Raw genomic sequence first — 26074 nt, 5'->3', positions numbered from 1 at the left:
GAAAGGTACTTAATTCAAGCTTCTGGTTTAGATTTCTGGACTATAAGGCTTATTTTTTTACGTATTATCCCTCACCTAGTTTTTGGAAGTTTCTAAGTTTTTTGGTATCTGTACTACTCCATTCTCCTCTGTTCTATTTTCTTAACTACTTCTTTTACATTTACCTCTCAAAACAGGAGTCGGAGGATATTTCGATTAGTGGAAATATTGAGTTTAGTGGTTTTCATTAATGTCACAGTGTTAGATTACATAATCAGTTCTTACCTTCATTGGTTCTGACTTTAGCACAGCTTCCTTCTCCTCAGCAGTGCTCCCCAGAGAGGCATGCTAACAACCACACAGTGCCATGTTGCTGTAGTGGGAGCAGAATGTACCCCATGCTTACAGGAACTGGGAATCTCACTGTGCATCACATCTGTTGTAGAAGGTGAAAGGGTCATTACTGTATTGATTTTTAGAGCTTGAAATGCATGAATCAGGGTCCCCAGGCTTATTTATTTGTACGAGTAAGAGCTATAATTTTTAAATTAATTTTATTTGGAGACTTTTGCCTCAATCAGAAATTAAAGTTTTTAATAAGAAAGTCAGCAGCCTGGTCTGTGACAAGGAAGACCTCCATATGGTCTGTAATATGACTCTGGATCCTAAAATCAGTGTGGATTAGCATAGGTCTCCTTAATTAAAAAGGGGAGATTAATGGAATACCTTCTCTGGAGGTAGCAGATGTGAAGTGTAGCAAAGGCAGATACATCATAAGAGAGTCACATCATAAGGAAGGCAGGTTTTGGAGATTTTATTTACTAAACTCTGCCAAATATTTAGTTAGTCAGGTGATAACTTTGGTTTCTGAAAGATTCATAACTTCAGCAACTAAGATGAATTTTTATGAAGATGGCAAAAGTTAACCCTTGGCAGTAAAAAGTTCATTTTTTTTAAAAAAAGAAACAGCTTGAAAACTCCATAAAATTCTGAGTTTTCCTAACTCTGAGGTTTCTTTGTACATGAAAGAAGGAAAAGGTTGCCCTCTTTGTTAAATTTATTCTAGCACAACTGAAGAATACAAAAACCCCCCAAACATTTGTCTAATCAGAGACAAGATAATAAATTTGGGACCCTATTAATTGTTTTTGTCAGAAATATTTATAAAATTATGAATAATTGAGGAAGGAACATATTACATAAAAAGGAACTTGCAAATAGGAATAATTAAGTAATAAACAGAAGTGCCTGGTACAGCCAGCTGTAGTTTTGTTGGTCTCAGGTGACATAAATTTCTCCACCACACTCAGGGCAAATTATACAGGGGAAAACATGTGTGTACCTATTTGGAATAAAGTTTTTTAAAGAAAAAGAGAGAGACATTTCCTTAAGACAAAATGATGTCAACATGTGATTCCACAAATAGCCAGAAAAGTCACTTCTTCACTGAATTAACTCCTTTTTTTAAATTATTATTCCTTTAGTGGATTATTGTCCTTTCTAGATCTTCCTGGTTTTCCCTTTTTAAAGAAAGAATTAACCAAAGAAATGAAAAGCAAAAAGGAGAAGGTAGAAGAAAAATGCAAAAGCATTGTTAGAAATGCTTGCTTTTCTCCCCAGCCTTCTCCCACAGAGAGGTGGCTCACCTCAAGAAATATCCCTATCTATGCTCAGGCCACCTCTCTCCAGAGCCAGCCCTGTCCCTGAAGATGGCTGTCCCTTTCAGCTTTACCATTTTTCCAGTGCCACTGTTTTTGCAATGCTAGTTGCTACCCAGAGAGGTTACCTGATTCATCTTGCTCTGCAGCATCAACATGACATGCCAGGGAGGGAAAGGGGCAGGATCAATTTGTCTTATAAGCAGTGTAGATTTTTTTTTATTAAAGTGCCTCTTTCCCCAGTCTCAGTGCAAGCCAAAACTGGAAAAACAGTCCTTTAATGTTTATCAGATACTTCCTAATTCACAGGATTATGATACTTTCAAGAGTTCTTCAGTCTGTCTCAGCATTAGGAATGATGCTGTACTGTTTTTCACATGTGATCTAAATTAAACCAATGTGCTACCATATAGCTTTAAAGGTGCACTTCACAATGAATAACAAGCTTTTAAACATTATTGAAGGTGCTTAACCATTTTTGGTGTTTGGTTTTTTCACATAAGTTTTTCTTCTCATTGACATCCCATACTACAGCAAATATTCTTTACCTAAATCTGGGACCAAATATGGGCAATAATATAGCCTTTTTGAGAGAATAATGATAGTCTTTTCACCAAACAAATATTCCCTAAAGACTGCAAGGACAAACACCAAGGCTTAAATCAATTCTGGTAACCTATGCCATCAAAGGTATCTTACTTTTTCAGAAAGCAAAGGACTGTATTTGTTTCTTGCCACCTATAGCTTTATTAACAAGACGAAAATCTTAAAGTTCTCTTTTATATAGTATTTCAAGACATTTCACCATCTTTTTATATATAGATTAGCATATTGGAAACTATAAGGAGCTTTCTATGGTGATGTATTACTCTTCTGAAGTCTCATTTAAATAATCTGACCCATCTCTAATGTGTAATTGGCAACATCACTCTGCATAAGTTCATCTCTCTCTGTTTTTCCATAATGTCATAGAAACTAACTGCAAAAATATTTGGTATGATTTGGATCTTAGTCTAGACCTTACTTTCTCTTGCTTCTTTGGTTAAACAGCTAAATTTTATAGAAGAAATCAGTTTAGATTCATTGTTTCCCAGTGATTTTCACCATCCCCCATTCCCCCAAAAACCTTTAAAAATCACTAAAATGAAATAAAAAACTAATAAGTTTTGAAATAAACTATTTTATTTCTAGTATATCAGAGAGAAATCAAGCTGGCATAGAATGATGTTTTGGTAGTTATGGCAACCTAAGCATGAATCTTCATTTGCAGTTCCACCAAATTGCTTGTGTGTCAGCAAAACAAACTGGATCAGGAAGCCAATATGGCTGGAAAATAACCATTTAAATTATTACTCCAGATCATGCTGTTTTCGTGGTAACAGAGGTGACTCAGAGTTTTCCAACTTTCAGAAGGATGTTCAAGCCTACAAGGCCATACCATCATGTTCATTTCCTCTGGTAGAAAAAAGCTGTATTTTTGCACCATAAAATGGATCTGGAACAACTAGGAGAGCTCAAAAATATTTGTGAGCACCCACTAGATGTTAAACCTTCATTGACCAAATTAACTAAGCCACCTGGAAAAGCAAGAGAGAAAGCAACTATAGGTGTGAAAATACTTGGAAAATAATATGAAATTTCATCTTATTCTTTCTCCATGTGTGCTTTTATATATACCCAACACAGAACCTTTATTACAATGGATTAAGGCTCTGTGAAGTACAGTGGTCTGTGAATAAATAATGTTCGTAGTCTTTTACAACCTCCCCCTAAAAATAAGATAAATCTGTTTCTGCAACCTTGATGTAAGTGGGATAATGCTTTTGACCTTTTTTCCTTTGTAGTATAAGGATTCTTCTTACTTCCTTTGAATTTTCCAGCTTGATGAAGACATTCTTTTCTGAAAAAAAAAATCACATAAATATGTCAAATGCTAATAGCCTGTGTGGTGTTTTACATAAACAACCTACCCCAAATAATTTTTCCCAGATCTTTTAATTCACACATTTGAGATGCTAAAAATATCCTGTGTCAGCCTTGAATGCAATGCTGTCAAGTGAGATATATAAGAACTGCCAATTAAAAAAATGCTCTCAGTTTCTTTGAAATGCAACATTGAGATCCATTGTCAGTCATTTTTGGGTATTTTTTATTTTTTTTTTAAGAACAAGATGTCAGGTGATAAAGGAACAAGACTTTATTTCAAATAAAAAGAAGTGAATGAAGATGTATTACATACACTTTAAGTCACAAAAACTGTTGCGTTACACTCAGTTTCATTTCACTGTCAGATCCACATGAACCTCAAGCCATTGGAATCACTTTAACTTTTAGTGTTTTTACAGAAAGCAATTTTTTTTTTCCATAACAAGACCCATTTCTCATTTCTGTTTTGAGGGATTAACTCCTGTAAGGTGGGAAAGCATTTCTTTGGCAAGTACAAACAACAACAAAATGGAGCTGGGTGTATGGCTTGCAGCTTCTGGCTCGTAAGTCCCACTGCATTTTGGGGGACTTAGTGCAGAGAATTAATATGCAGCCTCTCCTTGCAGCACAAGTCAGAAGGAATGTGGTGGAGTAACAGAACACGGGTTAGTAAAGATGCTTATTGTATAAAAATTGTCTCCCTTGAGACTGGCGACTGAAGAATAGACACTAGCTAACCATCTTTGCTCTAAACCCACAGAATAGGTGGAATTGGAGATGAAAAGAAATTAACTATTCCTCCCATACAAGGAAAAACATGAAGCAAACATTTAAGCCAAGATGCTTAAAATTTAGCCATAATTGGTTGCTGTATTTTATTATATAAATTTAATATTATCAACTAGTTCTGTAAACCAGCAAAATATTTTATTTCACCAAGTCAAAATTAAAGCTTTTATTTTTTTTTCTCTTTGAAGCACATCATATACCTTCCATTTTAAAACAGAAGTAGCATACAAAAAATACCTCTTATGGTTTTGGGAACCTTAATATTTTCTTTAAAATGTTAGTTTGAAAAATATCTTTAGCATTGTACTGCTAAACTGAGGGAATGAAGATGATTTTCACTGAAGAGTATTTTCCACTGGGGACTCCACTGGCATTCAGTTGTCTCATTTAATTATCACTTTCCTGATTCAACCATTATTCATGAGCTTCCTTGTGTTCTTAAAAAGCTCTGAGCTGTGCTTGCCAATGTTATGGCACATTATGAAGCACAGTTATGCAGCAAGAGGGAGGGGGTGATAATGCATTGGTCTATACTACTGGCATATTTTCTGTTTGAGCTCCTTGGCTGCCAGTGGAATGCAGAGCTCTTTATTCAAAATCTGCTGCTGTTTCTTAAGCACTGTGCTGGCATTATGATGCTTTGCATTGCTTCAGTAAAATACAGCAATACTGAAGCTGTATGAATCGCTTGCATGGAGTTTACACTAGCTTCATTTGACTGTATTTCTCTTTTGTAACAGTGGTGAAAGAAAAGCACAGAAAGAAAAGTTACTAACAGATGCAGGGAAAATACGCCTGGCTAGGTTTGAGATGAATTTTAATTGGCATCAGTTTTATTCATACATGAAGCCAGAGCATACTTCATTTCATTTCTTGGTGCCCTCTCTGCCTAATTTAAATGTTTAGACTTTTAGCTGAAATATATGCTGCCAATTTACTAGGTTTGGATTTTTACTAAAAATACATATGTCCAAGGTAGTCAGACTAAAGATAAGGACAGAAAGTCTAAATTAAAAACAGCTGCTCTCCTAAATGTGCCTCAAATCATGCCATAGCTAATTTAAAGGTAGACAGAGCAACTGAAATTGTATAATTTCTGTTCTAAACCACTGAATTTAGTTTATAATATCAATAACCCTGTGGAAATTAGTCATTAATGAAGTTAACATCCAGTTTGCTAGAGTGTTATCTACCCTTGGCTTCACCCTATCATATTAAGTCTAAATCCATAAGTTTTCAATAAAGATTAATTTTTGATTTTTTTATTATTGCTTAAATATTGAATTGGCACTTTATAAGCACATATATAAAATTCAGGATACAGTTAAGGTGGAATATTTATTTACTGAGAGTACAGAAACATTGCTATCACTTTTTATTTTCATATATGGAAGGCAAAACCAGGAAAAAATCTCAGCATGTTTCTTAGCAGTCTTGCATCAAATATATACAAGAGTAAAATCTGATTCTCCCAAACTTATGCTAGGGTGAAAGGAAACACCTACTAACACTTTATACATGGCCTAGCTGAAACATTTATTATTCCAAATTCCTCTTTCAAGCAAGCAGAGGTTTAAATGAAACTATGAAGCAGTTTGAAACAAACTGGAATTCCAATAAATTCAGCAGAGGTACTTTCACTTAAGGGTCAAACAAGTTTGAATTTGCAAAAATTATACATTAACTGAATATTTACAAAATTCTGAAGTCTTTGCTTAGTCAAACCTTGCCTTAATTTCAGTAGGGACAGTAATATTACATGAGTGGGAGGTTGCTTGAATAAGCATTAACTTCATATCCAAAGTATGAGCTATGAATGAATAAAACAGGCCAGCGTCTATTCAGAATTACATCAGTGTAACTAAGAACAGAACTTGGCTCCATGTGCTTGGCCGGGGCTATATTTGCTAGTCTATGAACTGAAGGAGCTGCTGCAGCTAGTATGTGCCAACTGAACAAGTGCTGGAGCTGTTGCACTGCCTTTGCTCCACAGACTCGTGGACAAAGCTACTTGCACAAAACCTATATCTCTCCAAGTGAGGACCATTAGGACTGATTTCCACGCTATAGGTCATTTTCAGGTCTATATCCTGTGGTGTAGAGCAAGATATTCAGCAAGTCACACTAAGAAAGCAAGACAGCAATGAAAGGGATAAGTTTTAAAGACAAAGCCACAGTAAATTCACACAATGTGAGTTTAGTTTGGAGACAGTTGCTTAGACTTCTAACATGATAAGTAAAAACTGTTGCTAGTGCTGCTTTACAAAAGGACACAGTAAATTACTCACTGCTGGCAAATTTCAAATTAGTCTTGCTTGCTTTGTCTAAAAATTATGCCTTAATTCAAACAAGTCCCTGTGGAAACTCTATGGATTTCATTGTAAGTGCTTTCTTTCTTTATACTGCATAAATATGTTTTCCTGTAGATTTTTTTCATTACATCTATTGAATGCTGCTTCCATTATTTTCTTCCCAGTTTTTGAAAAGAAAAATTTTGATTTCTTGCACTTTATTTTTGCTAGCTGTCAAGTAGTCAAGTGTGGCTGACCCTGTAAATTTTTTTCCTTAGTGTTCGTGTTTTGAATAATAGCTTTTGTTAATGTTTAAAGCAATATCATGTGGCTTTAGGCTCTATATTATATTCAAAAGTTGATCTTTAGGATGTGATTTTATATTTTTATTTATTTTTTAATATTATTTTTATTTTAACACTAAAAGTAGTGAATCCAAAATTACTCTGTATGATAGAACAGTTTTTGTTTTCAATATTTTATTTTTTTAATGTAGGGTATGCAGTTCAATATAACAAGTACATGACCTTGCTTAAATTCAGGTTTGACATGTAAAAGAAGGCTTACCAAGAACACCAACCCCTCACTTTTTCTGTTCTCTAATTTTCCTTACAAGCCAGTATAATAAATGGGTGGTGCAGAAGAATTATAGAAAAATTACATGAGCAAGAATTTCACAAGCTGCAAGTAAAAAGGTGAATAGAGGTCTTATTTCTAGATTTTACATAGTAATCTTTCTTCTAGGTGTTTTATTTTCTTTCACTTCTTAGCTTAGTTACACCTTTTCTTCCTAAGCCACTAAATTTTAATTATTATTTCTCAGTTTCACTGATAAATATTTGTTTGCCTGGGACCTTAATTTAAAGTCCCCTCTGAAGGAAATCTGGGATGACAACTGCATAGACCCTCAAATCTCACTAGGGTAGTTTTTTTCTCTCATAGTGGTAATTCACAGGTTTTTTCTGCCAAGTACCAATACAGGTTTACTATATATTTCACTTAACTGAATGTTTTGCTTTGGTAGTGCCTATATAGGTTGATAATATCACAGATAGTTTCCCTTTCATTCCATCTGATCAAGGAACCACTGCTATATGCAGATATTTCTCAGTGACATCAAGATCTGACTCTGCAAACAGAGCATACTAAATATAAATTATATTTCTACAGCATGTACAAAGAAAACTGCACTTCCTTAAATACAAAATTTCATGGTATTTACTATGTATTTAGAAAAATGTGTTTTTCAGATCCTGTAGAACGAGGTATCTGGTGAAAATATGAGACCAAACCAAAACATTTTGACTGTACAGAACTGGGGGAGGAGGAGGAGAAGCACAGAAAATTTAAAATTCAGAAAGGGCAGTTTTCATTGGAAACAAATATTTTTATGTACTACAAGACCAGACCATAAGGAGTCTTCATCTTCTGCATATTTACCCTTATCATAGGAAGTCCTACTGTGCAGAAGAACACATGCATCATTCCACAGCTTTAAGCAGTCTTCTAGGTATCTGGGACCATCTAGAAATATAAGACTCATGGAATTAGATTAAAAATTCCATAGCAAACCAGTGGAAGGTCTCTTACGCTTGGGGTAGCTGTGCCACTGTGAAAATATCACAGCTGTCTGAGTCAGTTGGAGTTCCCTAATCCACAGCAGCTTCACTTCCAGCTCTGTTTCAGGGCTGTAGTGCAGTCACAGGAATTCATTCTTCTGGCAGAACTAGATGACGTTTCCTAGACATTAGTACATTATTGACATTTTTTTTAACTGATACTTCCTGGTCTGAGTTTAGCATCAGCAAGCACCTAGGAGCAGCCATACACTGCACACATACCAAAGTATATTTTCAGAATGATGTGGCAGGGCTGCCCATAAGTAATCATTTTCTTGCTATCTCCAGATAGGATTGAGCTTTGACTGGTTTTGGCCACTCCATTTCTTCTTAACCATGCTGGAGGTCATAATGAGATGTAGCACAGATAGAGCTAAGCATCACATACTTGCCACCAGCACAAAGGTACTCCTCTGGTGGTTTACATAAATTACGTAGGGAGCTGAAGGGAAACAAAATTGATCCTTGTGCAGGGTAAGTTTTTACATTAGGCATCAACTGACAGAGATAGAGTTTTGCAGGCAAGACAAAGGTATGATCAATAGCTGTAAAATGCTGCAGAAGGACCTAATAGAATGAGAAGAGATTTAGTAGAGCAAGAGTATAATGTCCAAGGACAAACCAATGTTTATCAATGTTGACTTCACATCTTGCACTGAAACAAAATTGTTTAAGATTGAAACTGAAGCCTTGCCTTTGGCTTCTTTCTGCACAGGTATATTTGGGCATGAAAGGTTTGATTCAAATGTTTGACAGAAGCTGTTCCAAATGTGTCACATGTAAAGTGGCAGGCCAGGGGGATGTGCACAAAGGAGTGGCTTGATTTGTTTGTTTGTTTGTTTGGTGTTTGATTCTCTATATTTGGAAAAACTAAAAGTGGCTGCTTCTTTAAAGAACGTCTGCTTCAATTGCATAGTTCATAAGACCAAGGAAGCAACAAATTTTTTTTTATTTGTTTGTTATTTTTTTTTGGTTTAGTTTTTCATGATGGTCGTGGTGCTGTTGTTGTTGTTGTTGAATGAAAAGAAAAAGGAAATTAAACCTCCTATGACTTCCAGAGCTCACAAGGAACAACTTGACACAATTGTCATTTGAAAAATGTTTCCACAATTGTCATTTGAATAATGTTTTCATCATCCTTTTGACTCCTTAGAATTATTTGTTTGGAGGTTTTTCCTGTAATTTTGAAGAGGTTTGACAGTGCTTGACATTATTTTCCTATATTTCTTGATAGTGGACTCTTTTAGTATCTTCCCAATCAAAAAGAAACACTGAGTATGGCAGTCTAAAAAAGATCTGTAATATATAACTACCTAATCAATGTTGATATTATACTACCAAAGTTTTCTAACATAATACTTTTTCTCCTAAAGACAAAGCTTTTTAAAATTAGTTTGACACATACAAAAGCATACAAGCATAATACTTACACATTCTAGCAAGCCTTTAGAAGTACAGAAATTATCATACTTTATCATAAATTATCCAGGACAATATTTATTCTCCAACAATGGTAAGCACTATACTCTTTTATTTGCAAATAAAAAAAAAAAACTCAACAGTTTATAGATTTCTTCAAGAGCTGAAAAAAGAAGTTTTAAAATCTTTTCCAAAACCTATCACTTATCAGCCTTCAAAAAATCCCTACTTCTACGGATTTCCAAGCATTTTACTGTTGCTGCACAGGGTAGAAGGAACTGTATAACATTTGCAAATTCCTCTAAAACCCAAAAGGTCTACAAGAAGCATCATGTTGCCTCCCATCCCCTCAGTATTCTCTCTCTCTGGTCTCATCACAGTAATGTGTCCAGTGTGCTGGGCAGAGTTACAAAAAACATATTACACAAAACATGATGTAATACAGTAACAAGTAGGGCTCCAAGGTATTATACAGAGCTTGTAAAGATCTCTTGTAAATTTATTTGGTTTTATTTTGTGTTTCTGTGTCTATTAGTACTTATCTTCCTCATTATCTCTATTCTGTTGTTCTTTTAAATAAGTGATTTTAATACAAATCCTGAAATACTATGCATAATAGATTGGAATATGATTCTTTGTCCCACATAAGGTAAATCTCTTATTTCATGTGACTAAAATGGCAGCATTTACAAATCAGCAAAGATTTGGAAAGATAATAGGATAATAAATATTACATTAATTTCAATTTGTTGTAGTTAACAAGACAGTTACTTTTGTACTTTTCTGTTTCCCTATGTAAAACTAAGCTTGGGTTATAATCCCTAATTTGTGAATATGGGGGTTTTAGCCTTTCTTTTATTTCTTATTCTTACTGTTTTGAAAAATGTGTCCCTGCTGTTCTTTTTTGAATATTTTCCAAGTGTTTCAATATTTTGTCTGTTAATTGAAATTACTGTTATGTTTTCATATTCCTTAATCATTGGGCCTAATACCTCTTTGTACAGTCGTCTCTTGCCCACCTGCCAAGGAAGTTAATGTGTTCTGACACATCAGCCTTCTCCCTGCAATGCAGTGGCAACCCACCATGGGCCTGGGGGACACACGATCTTGTCGTTGTGACTGGCATTAAAAGTAAAGAAGACACACTTAATGGATTTTTACTCTGCCCTATTAGCAGCAGTAGTCTTGAAGCTGTTAATTTCACCTGAGTCTTGCAATAATTGTAGGTGTTTGGAGATTTACCTTTCATTGGCAGACACGTCTCATTATAAATAGTGACGTAGCCTTCCTTCAGAAATGCTTCATTTCTTTCATGTCATGTAAATGTTTTTTTTCTTGACAAAGAATCTCAAGATCAATCTCAAAGCATCTCAAGAATGGCCACATTTCATGCAGGAAAGTTCTGAGTAAGGGGGAATGATATAACGAATAGGCAGAAGTTATTACAATAAACTAAGTAGTGTATATAATATAATATAACATAATAAACTTTGTAGTGTATTGTATTATAGCATGTAATATACATTATTACATTTTAAAAGTATATTTTATTACATTATATGGTGTAGTGCAGCTCTAGCCCAGCGAAGTGCTTTTTGCCATGTGCCTCTGCTTTGTTGGATACCTTCTGCATAAGAAGTATTACATAAAATATTGTGTAGCAGCTACCTTACAATAGCATGAAGTGCAGGACAGGCTGCTGAACTTGCCCATGTAGCAGAATAAAGTTCTTACAGAGTAAGCTCCGTGCTATCACAACTTGAGTGTTGCCAGTACCAAAAATACTTCATTTAAAGCTAACTCACTTCTTTACGCTACACAATGTCTTAGTGGGTTTTACATCTTCCTCTTCTTAGGATTAAGCTGAAGATACCAGTGGAGAACATTCACAGTTTGCCATGTGCAACTAGTCATCCTGGAGACCCGAGATTTAAAGAACATTAACTCCTTGATCTTGCTTATTTGTGTTCAACTTGTGCATTTATCCACTCGTGAGCCAGATACGGCTGGAGGTACTTAAGTGTTGACCACTTTTATGTTGTAGTGACACACTACAATAGCATGGGCTGGTATATGTACCAAGAACATGGTTTATACCAGCATTTATTAGTTTCAAATATATCTTATAAGAGCTTGTCCTTGCATATCTATTCACAAGTACGAGTAGTTCAGAGCTTTTGTATCTCTGTATCTAGAAGGTATCACCTGGTCTCAGTCACAGTCATATCTTATCACAGTAATTATAGCAAAAATAATTTTGAAAATAAAGCAGGCTACATATCCTATGTAGCTTACTCAAAATGTATAATACAAAAGGAACATTCAAAATAATGTATAATACAAAAGGAACATTCAAAATAATGCCGCTATCTGTATTAGGTCAGCCAACATTTTCTTAATATCAGAATTGTAGCTAAATAAACGTTCTGACACAGATTTTAATTCAGAAATGCACATAACCACATGTTTAATCTTAAGCATTTGCATTAGTACTTTCTCAGATCAAGACTTGCTAAATCTGCCTGCCTTGTATAAGGGGTACAGCTGAGGACATTTATTCCCTCTTGGGATTGGCCTATGAACTGGAAGGAAAAATTAACTGCAAGAATTAAAGTGGTGCTAATATCTTTATATGAGAAAGAGCTTTTTTTAAGGAGAGAGGAGCATGGATAGTCACTTCTGCATTCAGAGACTGTTTTTGTTATCTGGTGTAACCATCTTGTTTACTTTGCGTTGGACTGTTAATGTACCATGACAAAAATAGGGGTAAGCAATCTGTAGGCTCTTTTATTCTCTTTAAAGATATGCTTTAACATCAAAAAAATCTGCTTTTTAGGCTGTGTATTTTAAAAAGACTGATTCTGTTTTCATCTCCTTCCAAAAACTAGGCCAACAATAGGCACTTTGAATATCCCTGGCCTTAGTGTTGGGACAGTGTTTAAGCATGGCTTTTCCAACTATCTGAAAATAAGTGTATTTTTGGATATCAGTTTTAAAGGCAGCTGTGTCGAAAGTAATTTTATTTTTTCCCCGTAAAAGTAGGAGGTAACTGATGTATATAGTTTTCAAACTGTTTGGAGTATATACATTGCAGATAGGTAGGGGTTCTTTATGGATATCTTTTAATTATTCTTTACAAACATAGAGGGAAAAAAATAAGAAAAGCTTTGTATATATCTCAGGAGTATTGTCATGTAGTAGGTGGGTATTCCATGATGGAAAAGATTCTTTCTTTATGAGGTCATTCTATAAATACCTTCAGTCAAGAAAGAAAGAAAGAAAGAAAGAACGAAACAAAGAAACAAAGAACAAATGTAAAAAAAGTTAGAAGAAACTAAAAAGCCGCTTTGGAATAGAAGCTCTTAAGCATCCTTAACTGTAACTGTTGCTACGAGCTACAGCTAAAGCTGTGGCATGCAGAGGTAGACTCGATGTGCAAGGGAGATTAGTCTAGAACAGAACACTAGATATGAATACCCCAAAAGCCACACGAAGGGTAAAATATTGAAACCTGAACATTTCTCAGTTGAGTGAAAGTTTGAAAGAAATATGTATTATTCAGTTCAAAACCACCGAACACAGTCATTTTAAAAATGCTTAGTCAAAATTAACTTTTACAACCAGCCCATCCTTATTCTGCAGGTATACTAACTTATTGTAACATAATACATTACTGAATCATCAAGAGAAGGTTACAGATTACTCATTGTCAATATGTTTCATACTTCTTGCAAAGCACAGAATGTTAGACCCTTTAAATTTTGCTGTTTCATATTCTTGTTATGCTTTATATCCAAGATTCCAGTTTCAGTCATAACATATGTTGAAATGAATATACACCATTTTTTTTCTTAATTTTACCTTTTTCAAAAAAGAATTATAAGTAAGCATATGCTTATCATTTACATCCTTCTCATAGTGAAAGATTGATCTAAAAAAATCATGTAAACAGCTGTTATATACTAAAGAGTATGATTTTCTAAATAGATATTAGCACAGAAATAATAGTGATCTATTTTGCATACAATGAAAAAAATACAATTTTAGAAGAAAGGTTTGGGACTTCTTTGATCTTAAAATTTAAAACTCTAGTGCACAAACGTGAATAGAAAAGCTGAGATTCCACATGGAAATTAATTAATTTCCTGATGAATAAAATAACTGTACTGTGGGTTGCATTTCTCCAGTGAAACAACACAAAAAATTTGAAAAATCAGACTGCTTCCATTAGGCAAAAAGAATGTTTAGCTGGGAGGTCACCATCCATTTAAACGGAAAAATCATTGGTTGTAATACATCCTCGCCTGTAAGTTACTTCATGAGAGCAATACACATTCAAAGATACTCAGGTTCTTTTTCCCGAGCTTTAGCCTCTGGTGCCTCAGAGGCTGCTAGAAGGAGGATTTGAAGCACTGATCTGAAGGTAGGTCTTCTGTCTCTTGCTTCTTTTCCAAAGCATTTTATTTTGCCCAGATATTCCTTCTCATTTTTCTGTCTCCTTCACTGAAGACCATTCTTGGTCTTGGGTTGCCTCAAAACAAGTTAGTACCTCTTGGACCTGCCAAGGAAAGAGAAAGTGGACACAAATCTCAGAAGGTCATTGCCTCTTGGAAGCTTTTTGCTGCAGGAAGACAGTCTTTCACTGCTGTCTCCTCCCTTCATCAATATTCAAATATGCTGCAGTTTCCCCAGAGCAAACTCCAGGTTATTTGGGCATAGGTACTACTGTCAAATTTAGTTCCTTCTCTGACTGAATTTTATAACCCAAACTATAATTTCAAGTTTGTGGTGTTCTAGGGTTAATGCAGCTCTGACCAGCAATTATATCCTTACAGATAGTTTTTTCAGTTGCTGAACATTTTAGGTAAACGTCGGGGGTGGGGTGGTGATGCTGTCTTAGTATCTCATCCTTTTTTGTCCAAAGATATATTGAAGTGGGACATTCAATAAAACGATCCAGTCATTGATACTGTACATAAAGCAGGGGAAGTCACTATACAACTTCTGGCATTAGGGTAGGGTAGAACATACAGAATGAAAGTGGGTTCAGTAACACTTAAAAAACCAACACATTTGTAAGAATAAAATTTTTATATCAACTATGTAAATTTTATAATAAATTTCAAGTATTATAGAAAACATCAGTTTTTAAATGTCAAGAAGTATTTGCAGGAGTTGAAATTCCTTCTTTGTGGCTAGGGATTGCTTTTCTTCTCAGAAGAGAGAGGAAATAGTCAAGTATGGTTTTTCGTTTTAACTTTTTCAAGTTTCTGGTTATCCTGTCATGCATAATGCATTACATGCTTAGCCTCTAAAACTAAATTGGCATAATTAAAGATTTTCAATTGCTAAATGTTGCTTCTGATTGTGTCAGGACTTTCTAGGTCTGCTTTTAAAACCATTTTACTGGTTTGGAAGAAAATGCACAGTTCTTGAATTAAATAATATTCTGTGGAAACAGTTTAAAATTACCTGATGGTTAAAAGGTTTTATAGAAGATAAAGATAGTATAGTGTATATGCATATTTTTTGATTTCAAGCATAAAGAAATAGGAAAAAATTTAGAAAGTAAATCTGAAGTGAAGAATCTGTGAGAGAGCTCAGATTCCTCAGTCTGTCAATAATTCCATGCAGAAGTCATAAAATGAAAAATTAGAAAGTCTTCCTCATGACTTAAATAAAGTTAGGAATGTCTGGCAATGAAGTTGTATTGGCTGGACACAGATGAGATGAAGCAAATTGTGATCAATTTTGTTCCTATTGAACCTAAGAAATAAATTTGGGCTATGGGATGCGTCTGGCATCCTTTCATGTCAACACAAATTAGCCACTGATACCGGGGGAATGAAATGGGGCCTGCCTGACACAGTTTGTTTTGACCATTTTCTATTCAGTACTTTTTAATGAAGCAACTAAATTTAGGCATAACTTGCTGCAGCTCTAATGAACATATCGCAAATTATTAAAATGATAAAACTATGTGGCCTTAAATATTGTCTTAGAAGATTTGTCATCCAAAGAGCCTTGGGAAAGGAGCTAATGCAAGTGAATGTTGTGAAAGGCCATTTCTTATTGTTATTCTGCAGTGAGAATATATAATAGCAATAATATGCTTTTTTATCTATAAAATATTTATTTATATTTTAAAGTAAACCAAATTATTTCTAATATTTTAACTCTTTTTCTCTGGTGTTTTCTAAACTTTTTCTCTGAAGCACTCATCTAAAATAAGAAAAACCTGAAAAGGATCTCTTTGAAATCTAGGATAACTAACATCTTACAAGAATAGTGGGCTGAATTGTACTACTCAATTTATTTAGCTCCTGAAGATATGTGTTCGTTTTTTAGATATTCTATAAATTCCTGTATGACCCCAGATCATGTGGCTTTCTTGTGTGTTGTTAACCTGCTTCAGCATATAAAAGTTTAAAGCAGCCCTGTATTTTGAAATAAAGCGTTTATAATTTGCCTGGTTCTCACTTAAGCTCACATATGTGTAGCATTTTATTGCCACCATTACTAGTGCTTAGCAGATAATATCCTAAATATTAGAATAAATTTCAAATTTAACAACTTGCTCCAGCTAGTGAAGACGTTGGCTCAGACATCATTGTATATAAAATATATTAGAACAAGACAGATAAATTAACTAAAAATCTACCAGGACTTCTGAAAATAGCTAAATAAAAATTGCCAGTCTGTATGGTAGTGAGAAAAATAAATGAAATCCAGGGGGCAAAATATGTCAGTTTTGTAGACAGAAAAAAAAAAAAAGAAAAAGGCTTTTAATCAAAATCAAATCAAGCTAAGAGAAAATAATGGCATTTTTCTCCTCCATTGTCAAAAGCAATATAAATTCCCAATAAAGATGCAGCAGTGCAAGAGAGTAAGGTACTCTGAATGAACTGTATAGCAAGTAGACAGCTTGTTATTTACCAGTCAAAGTTTCGACTGATGTTAAGATGCAGCTTTAGAACAATTAAATCTAAAAATCATATTGGCATAAACAAGAACAACAAGACTCAGAATATGAAAAAATAGCCATTGCCTCCTCTTGAAATTCATCTGCATTTTCTTCCTGCTGCTAGGAGAGTATCTAGTAGGGAAAAAAAAAAGTGTCCTAGTTGCAATACACCAAGTAGATGGAATCTTTGCTCTCTCTCCCAAGTTGCTTTTCTAAAGCCACAAGCACTATTCAGGAGCTCATTAATCTTTCACTTAAATTCCATATTAGATATTAGGTAAATTATACCTATTATGAGACGAGATGAAGATCCCATACTTCCTAACTTGCTTTGCAAAGTGATGTGTGAAAGTTGTTTTATTGCAATTACCTCAAAAACTTTTGAACATGATGAATGGGCTGAAGAGATGGCTGGTGGGAAAATCCACAGAAGAGAGTCCCAGGGGCAAGCCTGACTGCTGCCAACCACATCTGCTAAAATCCCAATTAAAAAGAAAATATGCCACTGTAAATTCCTGGTCTTGTGAAGTGTGAAGATGGAGAACATGTAACTGATATCGGAAGATATGCTGATATAAGTACAGTAAAAAACAAATATTTGGTAAGAGTTTCTGGACGAGATCTTAAGAAAATGCCCTACATGAGTATTAACAACTTTGCATGCAGTATATAAAATGCATAAATGCAATTGTGAAGAATAAAAATCCCGTCTAGTATCTTAGGAATTAGGGATGAAATTTTTATTTTTAACTGACCGTCTTCACTACAGTGGATGCAGTTAAAATTCACCATGGTTCAGGTAAATCAAGATGTTTTCAATACTGGCAGAGCTGATTCTTCATGTCTGTCTCAGTTTCAGTTCAAACAGGTGCTTTCAAAGAGGCTAACCACTAGAACTGCTTCCTCTAAACCTGTAACCTTGTTTCCCAGAAATAAAATGTTGCAAGTTTGCACCATGAGTGGACACTTCACTTTGCCTCTTTCCTAAAATAAATCTTAACTTTTTCAGAACAAAAGAGATCTTACCTTTGATCTCTTGCATAACAGACCTAACAGAACTTAGTCTGATAATTCATGTAGGAAAGAACAAATCTATTTTGGCAGATCCATATTTAACTTAAGAGTATAAAAAATACAACCCATTTTATGAGGTCGATATTAATAATTTTGTATGGATATACTTCAGTTAAATCAGGGGTTTTCTTTTTCATTTTAGGCTTGGAGTTAGGAACTGTGAACCTTGGTACCAAGAACTTATTTTTAAGATGATTCACTGAGATGTGCTGTGGTTGTGTTGCATGATTTACCATACAGCTGAAAAAAACTCAAAATCATAAAAACCAACAACCCCCCCCCCCGATCCCGATCCCCCAAATTGAAAAGCTCCCGGAGTTTTGGAGGGGTTGTTTGGTTGGTTGGTTTGCCTTCTTGGTTTCTTTTTGGTTGTTTTTTTTTTTTGGTTTGGGGGGTTTTTGGTTTTTTTTTTTTTTTTTTTTCCGTAGGGGAAAACATCAATTAATAAGAGAGGGAGTTTTAAGTCATGAAAAAGTCATGCTGCCTGTGGAACAAACCCGTTTTTGCAGAACCTTTTGCTAGTCTCACACAGGGAAAACAAACTGCTTTCGACGTCCAGATTGGCTCTTTAATGAGAAAATGACTCACCACGAAACTTTCCCACTCTCGTCGCAAAATGCGGTTCCCCGATGATGGTCACGGCGGGGAGACCGAGCGCTTTCATCTTTCTCCCCGGAGACACTGCCTCCCCACTAACAACGGCACACGAGGTGATTGATTTTCTGCGCCAGTTACTTTTCTCCACAAACTCCAGATCTCTGCAGACCAGACTCATTTCTCATTACCACCACGCCCAGCTTCGGCTGCCGGACAAGACCCGCCAGCGGCCAAGAACTCCCAGGGGGAGCAAAAGTTTCCGCGAACGGGCGGTGAGGGGCGGGCCAGCGCGGCGCGGAGTCCCTGGAGCCGCGCACACCCTGCGCGGCCGGGGCCGGGGCCGGGGCCGGGGCCGGGGCCGGGGCCGGGGCCGGGGCCGGGGCCGGAGGTGGCGGCGGCGGCACACGGGGCCACCCGCGGCGGCGGTGCCGGGCGGGCCGCGGCGATTGGCGGCGGCGCTGACAGCGGGCGGGGCTGTGCCGGCGGCACCGCCCACCCCCCGCTATAAGCCGCTTTGCCGCTTTCTCACTGGGTCTCATTTTCTCTCCGCGCGTCCCTGTGGTTGCGCAGTGGAAATCCGCACCGGGGAGCTGCTGAGGGGCGCCGTTGTCATGTGAAAGCGCACATGCTCTGCCATCCACGCGCACCCCCCTCTCTTCTGCCTCCGCGTGTTTTTCCTGTTTTTTCCTAACGTAACTCCTTTCCTCCTCCTCCCCTGCTCAGCCACCCGCCGCCGCTCCGCCGCCCGGGCGACCCCCGCAGAGACTCCGCGAGGGCAGTCGCGGGGCGGCCGCCCCGGAGGATTGCGCCCGGTGGCGGGCAGCCCGCGGAGCCGCGCCCCGCGGAGCCGCCCCGGAGGTATGGTTTTCCCGGCAGAGCAGAGCTGCGGCGGCTGCCGCCTTCGCGGGTGTTGAGACGGGATCTGTGCGGTGCGGCTCCCGGGCTCCCAGCTTCATGACTGCGCGGAGCGGGGAGCCAACACCATGCGAGGTAAGCGGGCCGGGGGGGGCGGCTCTTTTTTGGGAGAGCTGCTGCGGAGGGGGCTGGAGAGAAGGTTTCGTGCTGGAGGAGACGGTCCGGGGGAGAAAGTTGATGGCTCGCACCCGCCTGCCGGCGTGGCTGCTGGCGGCGTGATTCCCGCACCCGCGGGGGCCGCGACACAGCCCAAGGTAGAGGGTGGGTGGACACCCCCTACGTACCTCTGCTAGGTAGCCCGGCGCAGCCGTGGCCCGTGTCGGGCAGGCAGGAGGGTGGTTGACAGTATCCGTGCCGTGAAGTCCCCATTTACAGCCGCCCACGGGGCGCGCTGGCCCTCGGCAGGTGTCCCGTACGGCAGAACCCTGCAGCTTGGTCGCGGGTCACTGTCATCACGGAGAGAGATTTTTCCCTTCGCTCTACAAAAGTTTTTACTTGGACTTTTTCGCTGGCATAGCTTTACTCCCCAACCGGCATGCCGCCTGGGGATCCCCATTCCCCATGGCTTGCTAATTGGTCGGGAAGGGTTCCGCTGCCCGGGAACCCCCTCCCCGTGCCCGCAGGTCTCTTCGGCCCCCCACCCTGTGCCGCCTGCGCAGCCCTGTCGTGAAGGGCAGCCTTACCCGCTGTGGGTCCCGTAGGAGAACAAACACACGGCATCCTCACAGACGGGACACCTTCAGGAATGGAGAGCTGCTGGGCTGCTTGTCCTCTGGGGCTGGAGGGGGGGCTGCATGCTGCTGCCGGGCGCCCAGGTGGGTGTGGAGGGTTGCGGAAGGCGTGGGAATGCGTTGTTTCCATGTCTCCAGAGCCAGGCTCTGCTGGGGCCCCATCTCCGGGTCAGGCGACCACCGGCACCGGGGCGAGAACAACCCCTGCCAGCCTCGGGCATCCGCGGGGGTTGCCCAACTCCTCCGCCCCCCATCTTCCACATTCCCTTTTATCGCCCAGTTCTTCAGGGCGGCTCCTTGCCTCACCCCTCGGCGTGGTACAGGGACAAAAAGTAGTCTCTATCGGGGTCTTGGAACGGAGGAGAAGGCCTTACGAGGAGAGGGACACGCTCCGGGTTGACAGCGACATCGCGTGCAGATTTCCTGGGTCTCCGGTTTGCTTTAATGACTGGAGACGCGCTAGAAAGAACTTCTAGTTAAGATTTCAGCTTTTGGGATGCCAGCTACTGTGAGAGCGTGCGTTAACAGCTCTAACAAATCACGTGCGCCTGTAATTTGCTTTCAAGAAATTGTAACTGTGACATTTGTGCAGATCAACTTAAAAAGCCTTCTTTCCCCAGGCTTTCTTAGGGTGTTCGCTGTGGGCCATCTGGCAGGAATTTGTTTAACAGTGTTTTTCTTAGGAGCAACAGGAAATTGAGAGAAAACTCTCAATTCTGTAAAGCGGCCTCTATTGCAGCTTTGCTGCTTGGGCTGGTGTTTTTCTTCTTGTTTGAGGGGTTTGTTTTTTTTTTCTTGGTGTTCTTTTTTGTGGTTTTGTTTGTTTGTTTGGGGTTTTTGTGTCTTTTTTTTTTGTTTTGTTACTGTTGTTGTTGTTTGTGAGATTTTGGTTATTTTTGTGGTTGGTTTGGTTTTTTCTCCTCCCCTCCCCACCACTGGACCTCCTCCAATGCAGGTCAGTGGGGGTTATTTTCAAAATGAGCCCACCCAGTGCCCCCTGGGCAGGAGCCATATCTCCTGTTTTTGTGGGCAGTTTGTCCACCTGAGCCACAGCGCCCGAGCTTTTCCTCCCCCACCTCGGGTCGGCCCGTTCTGTGGAGTGCAGGATACCCTCTTGGCAAGGGTGAAGTGAAATGTCCTCCCTCTTCTCTGACCTTTTCCTTTTAAACAAGGCCTAGGATGGCCGAGCGGTGCTGGGCAGGGAGAGGGAGACAGATCTCATTGCACACCTGGCGGCATCGTGTGTGGGATGCACTGCCACCAGCACTGCTACCCCTTAACCTGTGCTGTCACCTAATGTTCGTGAAAAGTTGTAGCTCTGGCCCTAGAATGCAAATTTATATTTGCATTATATTTATGCTTGCTCAATAGGGAATTTACAGGTGGGGGAGAAGGGCTGGGATAGAGGGAGGAGAAAACAACAAACATGCAACTTTCATCTTTGTACAAAACTCATGTGCAAGAGGTTACTAAACTGATGCTTTGCATCATCTTTAAATTGACATGACAGCAGTGCTTGACCACCCTCTCAAATGAATAAGAACATTGTATGTTCATTGATCATCTGTCCATTGCATTTGTGGCTTTCCAAATAAAGGAAATTAATGAGTATCACAGTTCACAGATTGTGAGCTTCTGTGATTTTTTGTGCTTTTAGAGAACTGTAAGCCTTCTTGCAAAGGTGTAGTTGTTTTGTTGTTAGGTTTGAAGGAGGAAGCTCTCTGTCTTGTACATGTGAGCTCTTCCTCCAAACTTTCCCAGCAGAGCTGCGATCCTTCCGAGGTGCAGTTGGATGCAGTCAGTGCAATGTGCCTGGGGTGTACGGGCACTGCTGTGTTTCTTACCCACCCCACATTGAAAGGGAGGCCAAAGAGCTTCTGAAAATACGCAACTTACTGCCTGCTGCATCCCAAAGCACTGGACAGTCACAGGGGCTGTCAATCACCCCATCCCGTGGAAGCACAACTAGCTTTGGGGTAACTTCAGCTATTGTGCCTGTACATTACAGTCATTGGTCATGTCCTATTGGTCATGTCCTATCGCAAATAATAACTTTCTGTACTTCAAATCTTGATTTAAATCCTCTTGAGCATTCATAGCCATGCTGCCTTACATCAGAACAATGTACAGGAGACTGAGCATTTGTTGCTTTGGAGCTCTCATTGGATGTTTCCCTCTGAACTGGAAATGGGAGGGTTTGGAGTTGATAACTTTTTTACCTCTATTTTATAAAGGCAAACATAGGTATAAAAGAAACTTACAATGAGCATTTGTCAGAGTCTTCCTTCCATCTGTCCCACTTCTGAAAGCATCCTGTGAGAGAGTTAAGAGCATAGAAGGTGTACTTCGCTGTATTTTTTACAAAAAGAGGACAGAAAATGCACTAAAATTATTGTGCTGTTTAACTAAAAAAGGAAATTTATTTCTTCTTGCAATTTAATTTTTGTTAAACTGATTTGTAAAGTTTAAAGCAATTACAAGTTAGTCAATTCTGCATATAATGCATCTGATATGCAAATACGGAAAAACCACTGTGGCAAAAAACCAATGTCATAACACCTACTTTTACTCTGGGAACATAGTACCTGTACATACACAAAAGCCAAGTTTGTGGTCTCAACAATTTGAATCGTGAAAGTGACATTAAACTGGTCATACCCAGGTACTCCATTATTGAAAAAGTAATATTTAAACTTGTAGTTGGAAATCATACTAAAAGCTTTATATTTTATGTTTTCAAGAAAAGGCACTCCACAAAACCCTGAAGCCAAGGTATTTGAGCAAGTTTTTCTGTGTAGTTTTCTCTTGGTGTCAGGAATGAGAAATAATACGTTATATGATGTTACATAGTTACTCTATTTTTTTAGCATCACTAAAATATTTGTAAGGAATTAGAAAAGTGTGATCAAACAAATCCTATCTGGAGTATTTCTGAGAGAGCTTATTAAGTAATATATACAAATAGTCTGAATAACTAAGAAAGTTCTCCTTAATTGAATAAATGAGTACATGAAATCTTTATAAACTCATTAACTCAAAGGAAAATTATTTCACAAGTTATTCCAGGAAAAGTAAATGCAACTCTGTTTGGAATATGTAACATTGATATCCTAAAATATGTCAATGAACACATTGACTATTTAAAGAAAGTATGATAAGGGAGAACTACCGATTTTGACAGACTTAAGACCTTATCCCACCATAGCAAAACCTATTTGTCATCAAAGTGTAGTGCATCCAGCTAATACTAAACTGAGTAATGTTATTTGACTTGACTGAGACTCCTTGATATGTGATAGAATACAAGTTTCTGGTGTCAGGCTTTTGCAGGTAAAATTTTAATACATGTCAGTAAATGTTTAGAAAATCATGAGTCAGTAATAAACTGTTACTGCGTCACATAATCAAAAATACAAACATGTACAGTCAATATACACCTCTCTAGAATGAACAAAAATTAAAGCAGAAGCCTGAGAACTTATTTGTACCTCAGCAATGCTTTTACTTTACATTTCATCATACTTACATTCCAAATGATATCTTCCGTTATCTTAACTGTTGTATTATGCTACAGTGTTGGGGGCAGGAGTGAAGTACATAAGGAAATTTCATCAAAAGAAAGCTATCTGATTTAATACCATTAGAATTTTTATCATATAATTTTTTTTAATGACAAAATTGTTTTTCATAGAAAAAAATCTGGTGGCTGTTAACTTAACAACTATGAAAATATCACGTTCATTGGCTGGAAACAGTTTCTCTTTTGTGATATGGAAAATGTCAGGCATCCACCATTGGTCCTTTACAAATATGGTGAGAAGCAGTAACTTGGTATGATTGTCCAATTTAACAATACAGTCATGATTTCAAGTAGAGGTCATTAAAATTGTGTTTTGTGGTTAAAAACTGTTAGCAGCATTTCAGAGTAAATCTTTCAGATGAAAATAACCCAAACTTTCTGAGTAAGCAAGAATTCTGGAAGTCATAATCTGTGTTAAAAGCATATTTGTGCTAATTCGTGGAAAGTCTTCAGCATGGTGTCAAAGGTATTGCTATATGTGATAGTGACATATGCCTATTCAGAAACATATGGATAAAGTGTACCTTCAGTGGTACTGAGTGTTATTAATCGGTTCAAGGAGCTAGGATTGCCGTAGTGCAGGCATTGGTTACCTGATAAAGGAAAATGAATCAAAGGAGTGAAATATTCCCAAGCAATCCAAGAAATCCTTTTCCCATCTCTCAAGCAATGCAGTGAATTCACAGAAATCAAGGTCTGTGCTATGAAATTGAAGAATGTATGCTTTGTAGCTGAAGATGCACAGAGGAGTAAATATTGATGGAACTAATCATCTGCTGAACAGAAATGAGTTTCATCAGTGCAACAGTATAATGGGTTATGTTAACCAGCCCTCTTGTCCATACACTGCCCTTTCAACCCATGACCCTGTCCATTTCACTTTTAATGAGGGAAATCACAGGTGTTCTAACCGTATTTACGATAAATTGGACTAAATATAGTAGTTATATAAATAAACAGTTGTAGTTACATAGGACAAAATGGAAATTATTGGGGAAAAAAAAAGAAGAAAGTTTGAGCATTGCTACACAGTCAAGAGGTAATAGTAGTGTGTTAGTTTTACAGTTCTAAGATGCTGTCCTAGATCACTTGCTGTTGAGCTTAGTAATAAACCTTGTATATCAACTTAAACCAACATGTAAATTTTAAAAACCTGATACATTTGAATTTAAAATCAGTTTCTTTAAAGAGCATTTTTAACAGCTTGTACATTTAGCACAGTTGGGGCTTTTCATAATGACTTTCATAGACAAGCTATAATGTCAAAATGTTGTTCTTTGTGCTTCGTGTTTATGAAGTTCAATGTTGTTCCTTCCGATTCTGTATGCAGTCTGGGCAAAGTCTGCAGTGCAGCTTTGAGAGTAAGATATCACACAGTGTCACTGGGGGTGGCAGACAGAAGGTGCCTTTTGGATTGTGCCGTTTTCCTTTTTGTTTCTAATATTGCTTTCATGAGCGTATTGAAAACTCTAATTTATGCACAAGATTGAGAATACAGTACAGCTGTGATGGCCTGGTCCTTGTTTAACTGAACAATGCTTACTCACTTGAGTGGTCCTATTAATAAGACATTTGGCCCTCTGCATTTTTGCAGTCTTGGAACTATTTTTTATAAATCAGAAATGTTCACACTTAACTTTGCCAGACACATTCTGCTGAAAATTTATGCAAACAGAATAACAGCTGTTTCTGCCTCTGCTACAAATACATACACTAATTTAGTTTGACATAAATGTTGTTATTTTGCTGCTAATTGTGAATTATTTTGATGAATTGCCAATTAAAATGCATCTACACCATTTCTGTGGAGGATCTACACTTTTATTGCTGCACAAAAATGCAATAGATTTTTTAAATCTTATGTTTATCTGGATCATGGCCATTTAAAACCACATACTCATTAAAGACTAAGCATCAAGTAATTATCCTTGTTTGACAGACAAACTCATTTAGGAAGAGTTATCATGGGCCTTCTTTATGTGAGTAGTTCAGTGAGATTTTGATGGGACTACTGTCATAAATAAGGCAAGCTGAATTTGAGGCTGTTTGTTCTGGGTCCCTTGGAAACTCAGTGACCTGAGATTGTAAGCAGCATGAATGATTATCAAGGCTTACAGGGAATCAACATCATAAGAAGCATGCCATGTTAAAAAAAGTCTTCTTGCCCTGAAATTTCAATAACAATAAAATCACCTTCTGCTCCTAACTGCCTATTACGCTTAGGTGCTTGAATACAGCTGTTGGCTATATAAATATTTGCTGGAAAGGGATGTTGGTAAACGTGCTGCATGTTTTCTCAGCTAATGCTGACATATAAAAAGTATTCCAAAATGTTCTTCTGCTAATTATCAGTAAACTATTTTGATTAATTATTATGCTTATGCTCATTGCTGCATTGTTGCTGGTAAATAATGGCCAAATCAATCTTGAAGTAAAGATTAAGAAAATACATATATTTGTAATATATTTAGGTATTGATATGCTACATAGGGTAATAAGCATTTGAGCATGGCTAAAAAAGTGGTATAATTT

At 37.9% G+C, this 26074-nt stretch overlaps 1 protein-coding gene across 1 annotated transcript in view; it reads left to right on the top strand.

Moving 5' to 3' along the window:
* The first annotated feature begins 18878 nt into the window (after window positions 1-18878).
* RORB (RAR related orphan receptor B) overlaps window positions 18879-26074 on the top strand; it is a 142106-nt gene continuing 134910 nt past the window's right edge. The window contains exon 1 of the mRNA XM_017807369.1: window positions 18879-19306. Within this exon, the coding sequence (XP_017662858.1) occupies window positions 19300-19306 (7 nt within the window). The 5' untranslated portion in view covers window positions 18879-19299. The remainder of the gene's footprint in view (window positions 19307-26074) is intronic.

Source organism: Lepidothrix coronata, unplaced genomic scaffold (assembly GCF_001604755.1).
Source record: "Lepidothrix coronata isolate B3197 unplaced genomic scaffold, Lepidothrix_coronata-1.0 Scaffold18, whole genome shotgun sequence".
NCBI classification, from domain to species: Eukaryota; Metazoa; Chordata; class Aves; order Passeriformes; family Pipridae; genus Lepidothrix; species Lepidothrix coronata.
Note: the sequence above shows the minus strand (reverse complement) of the source record. Positions and strands in the feature narration are given on the sequence as shown.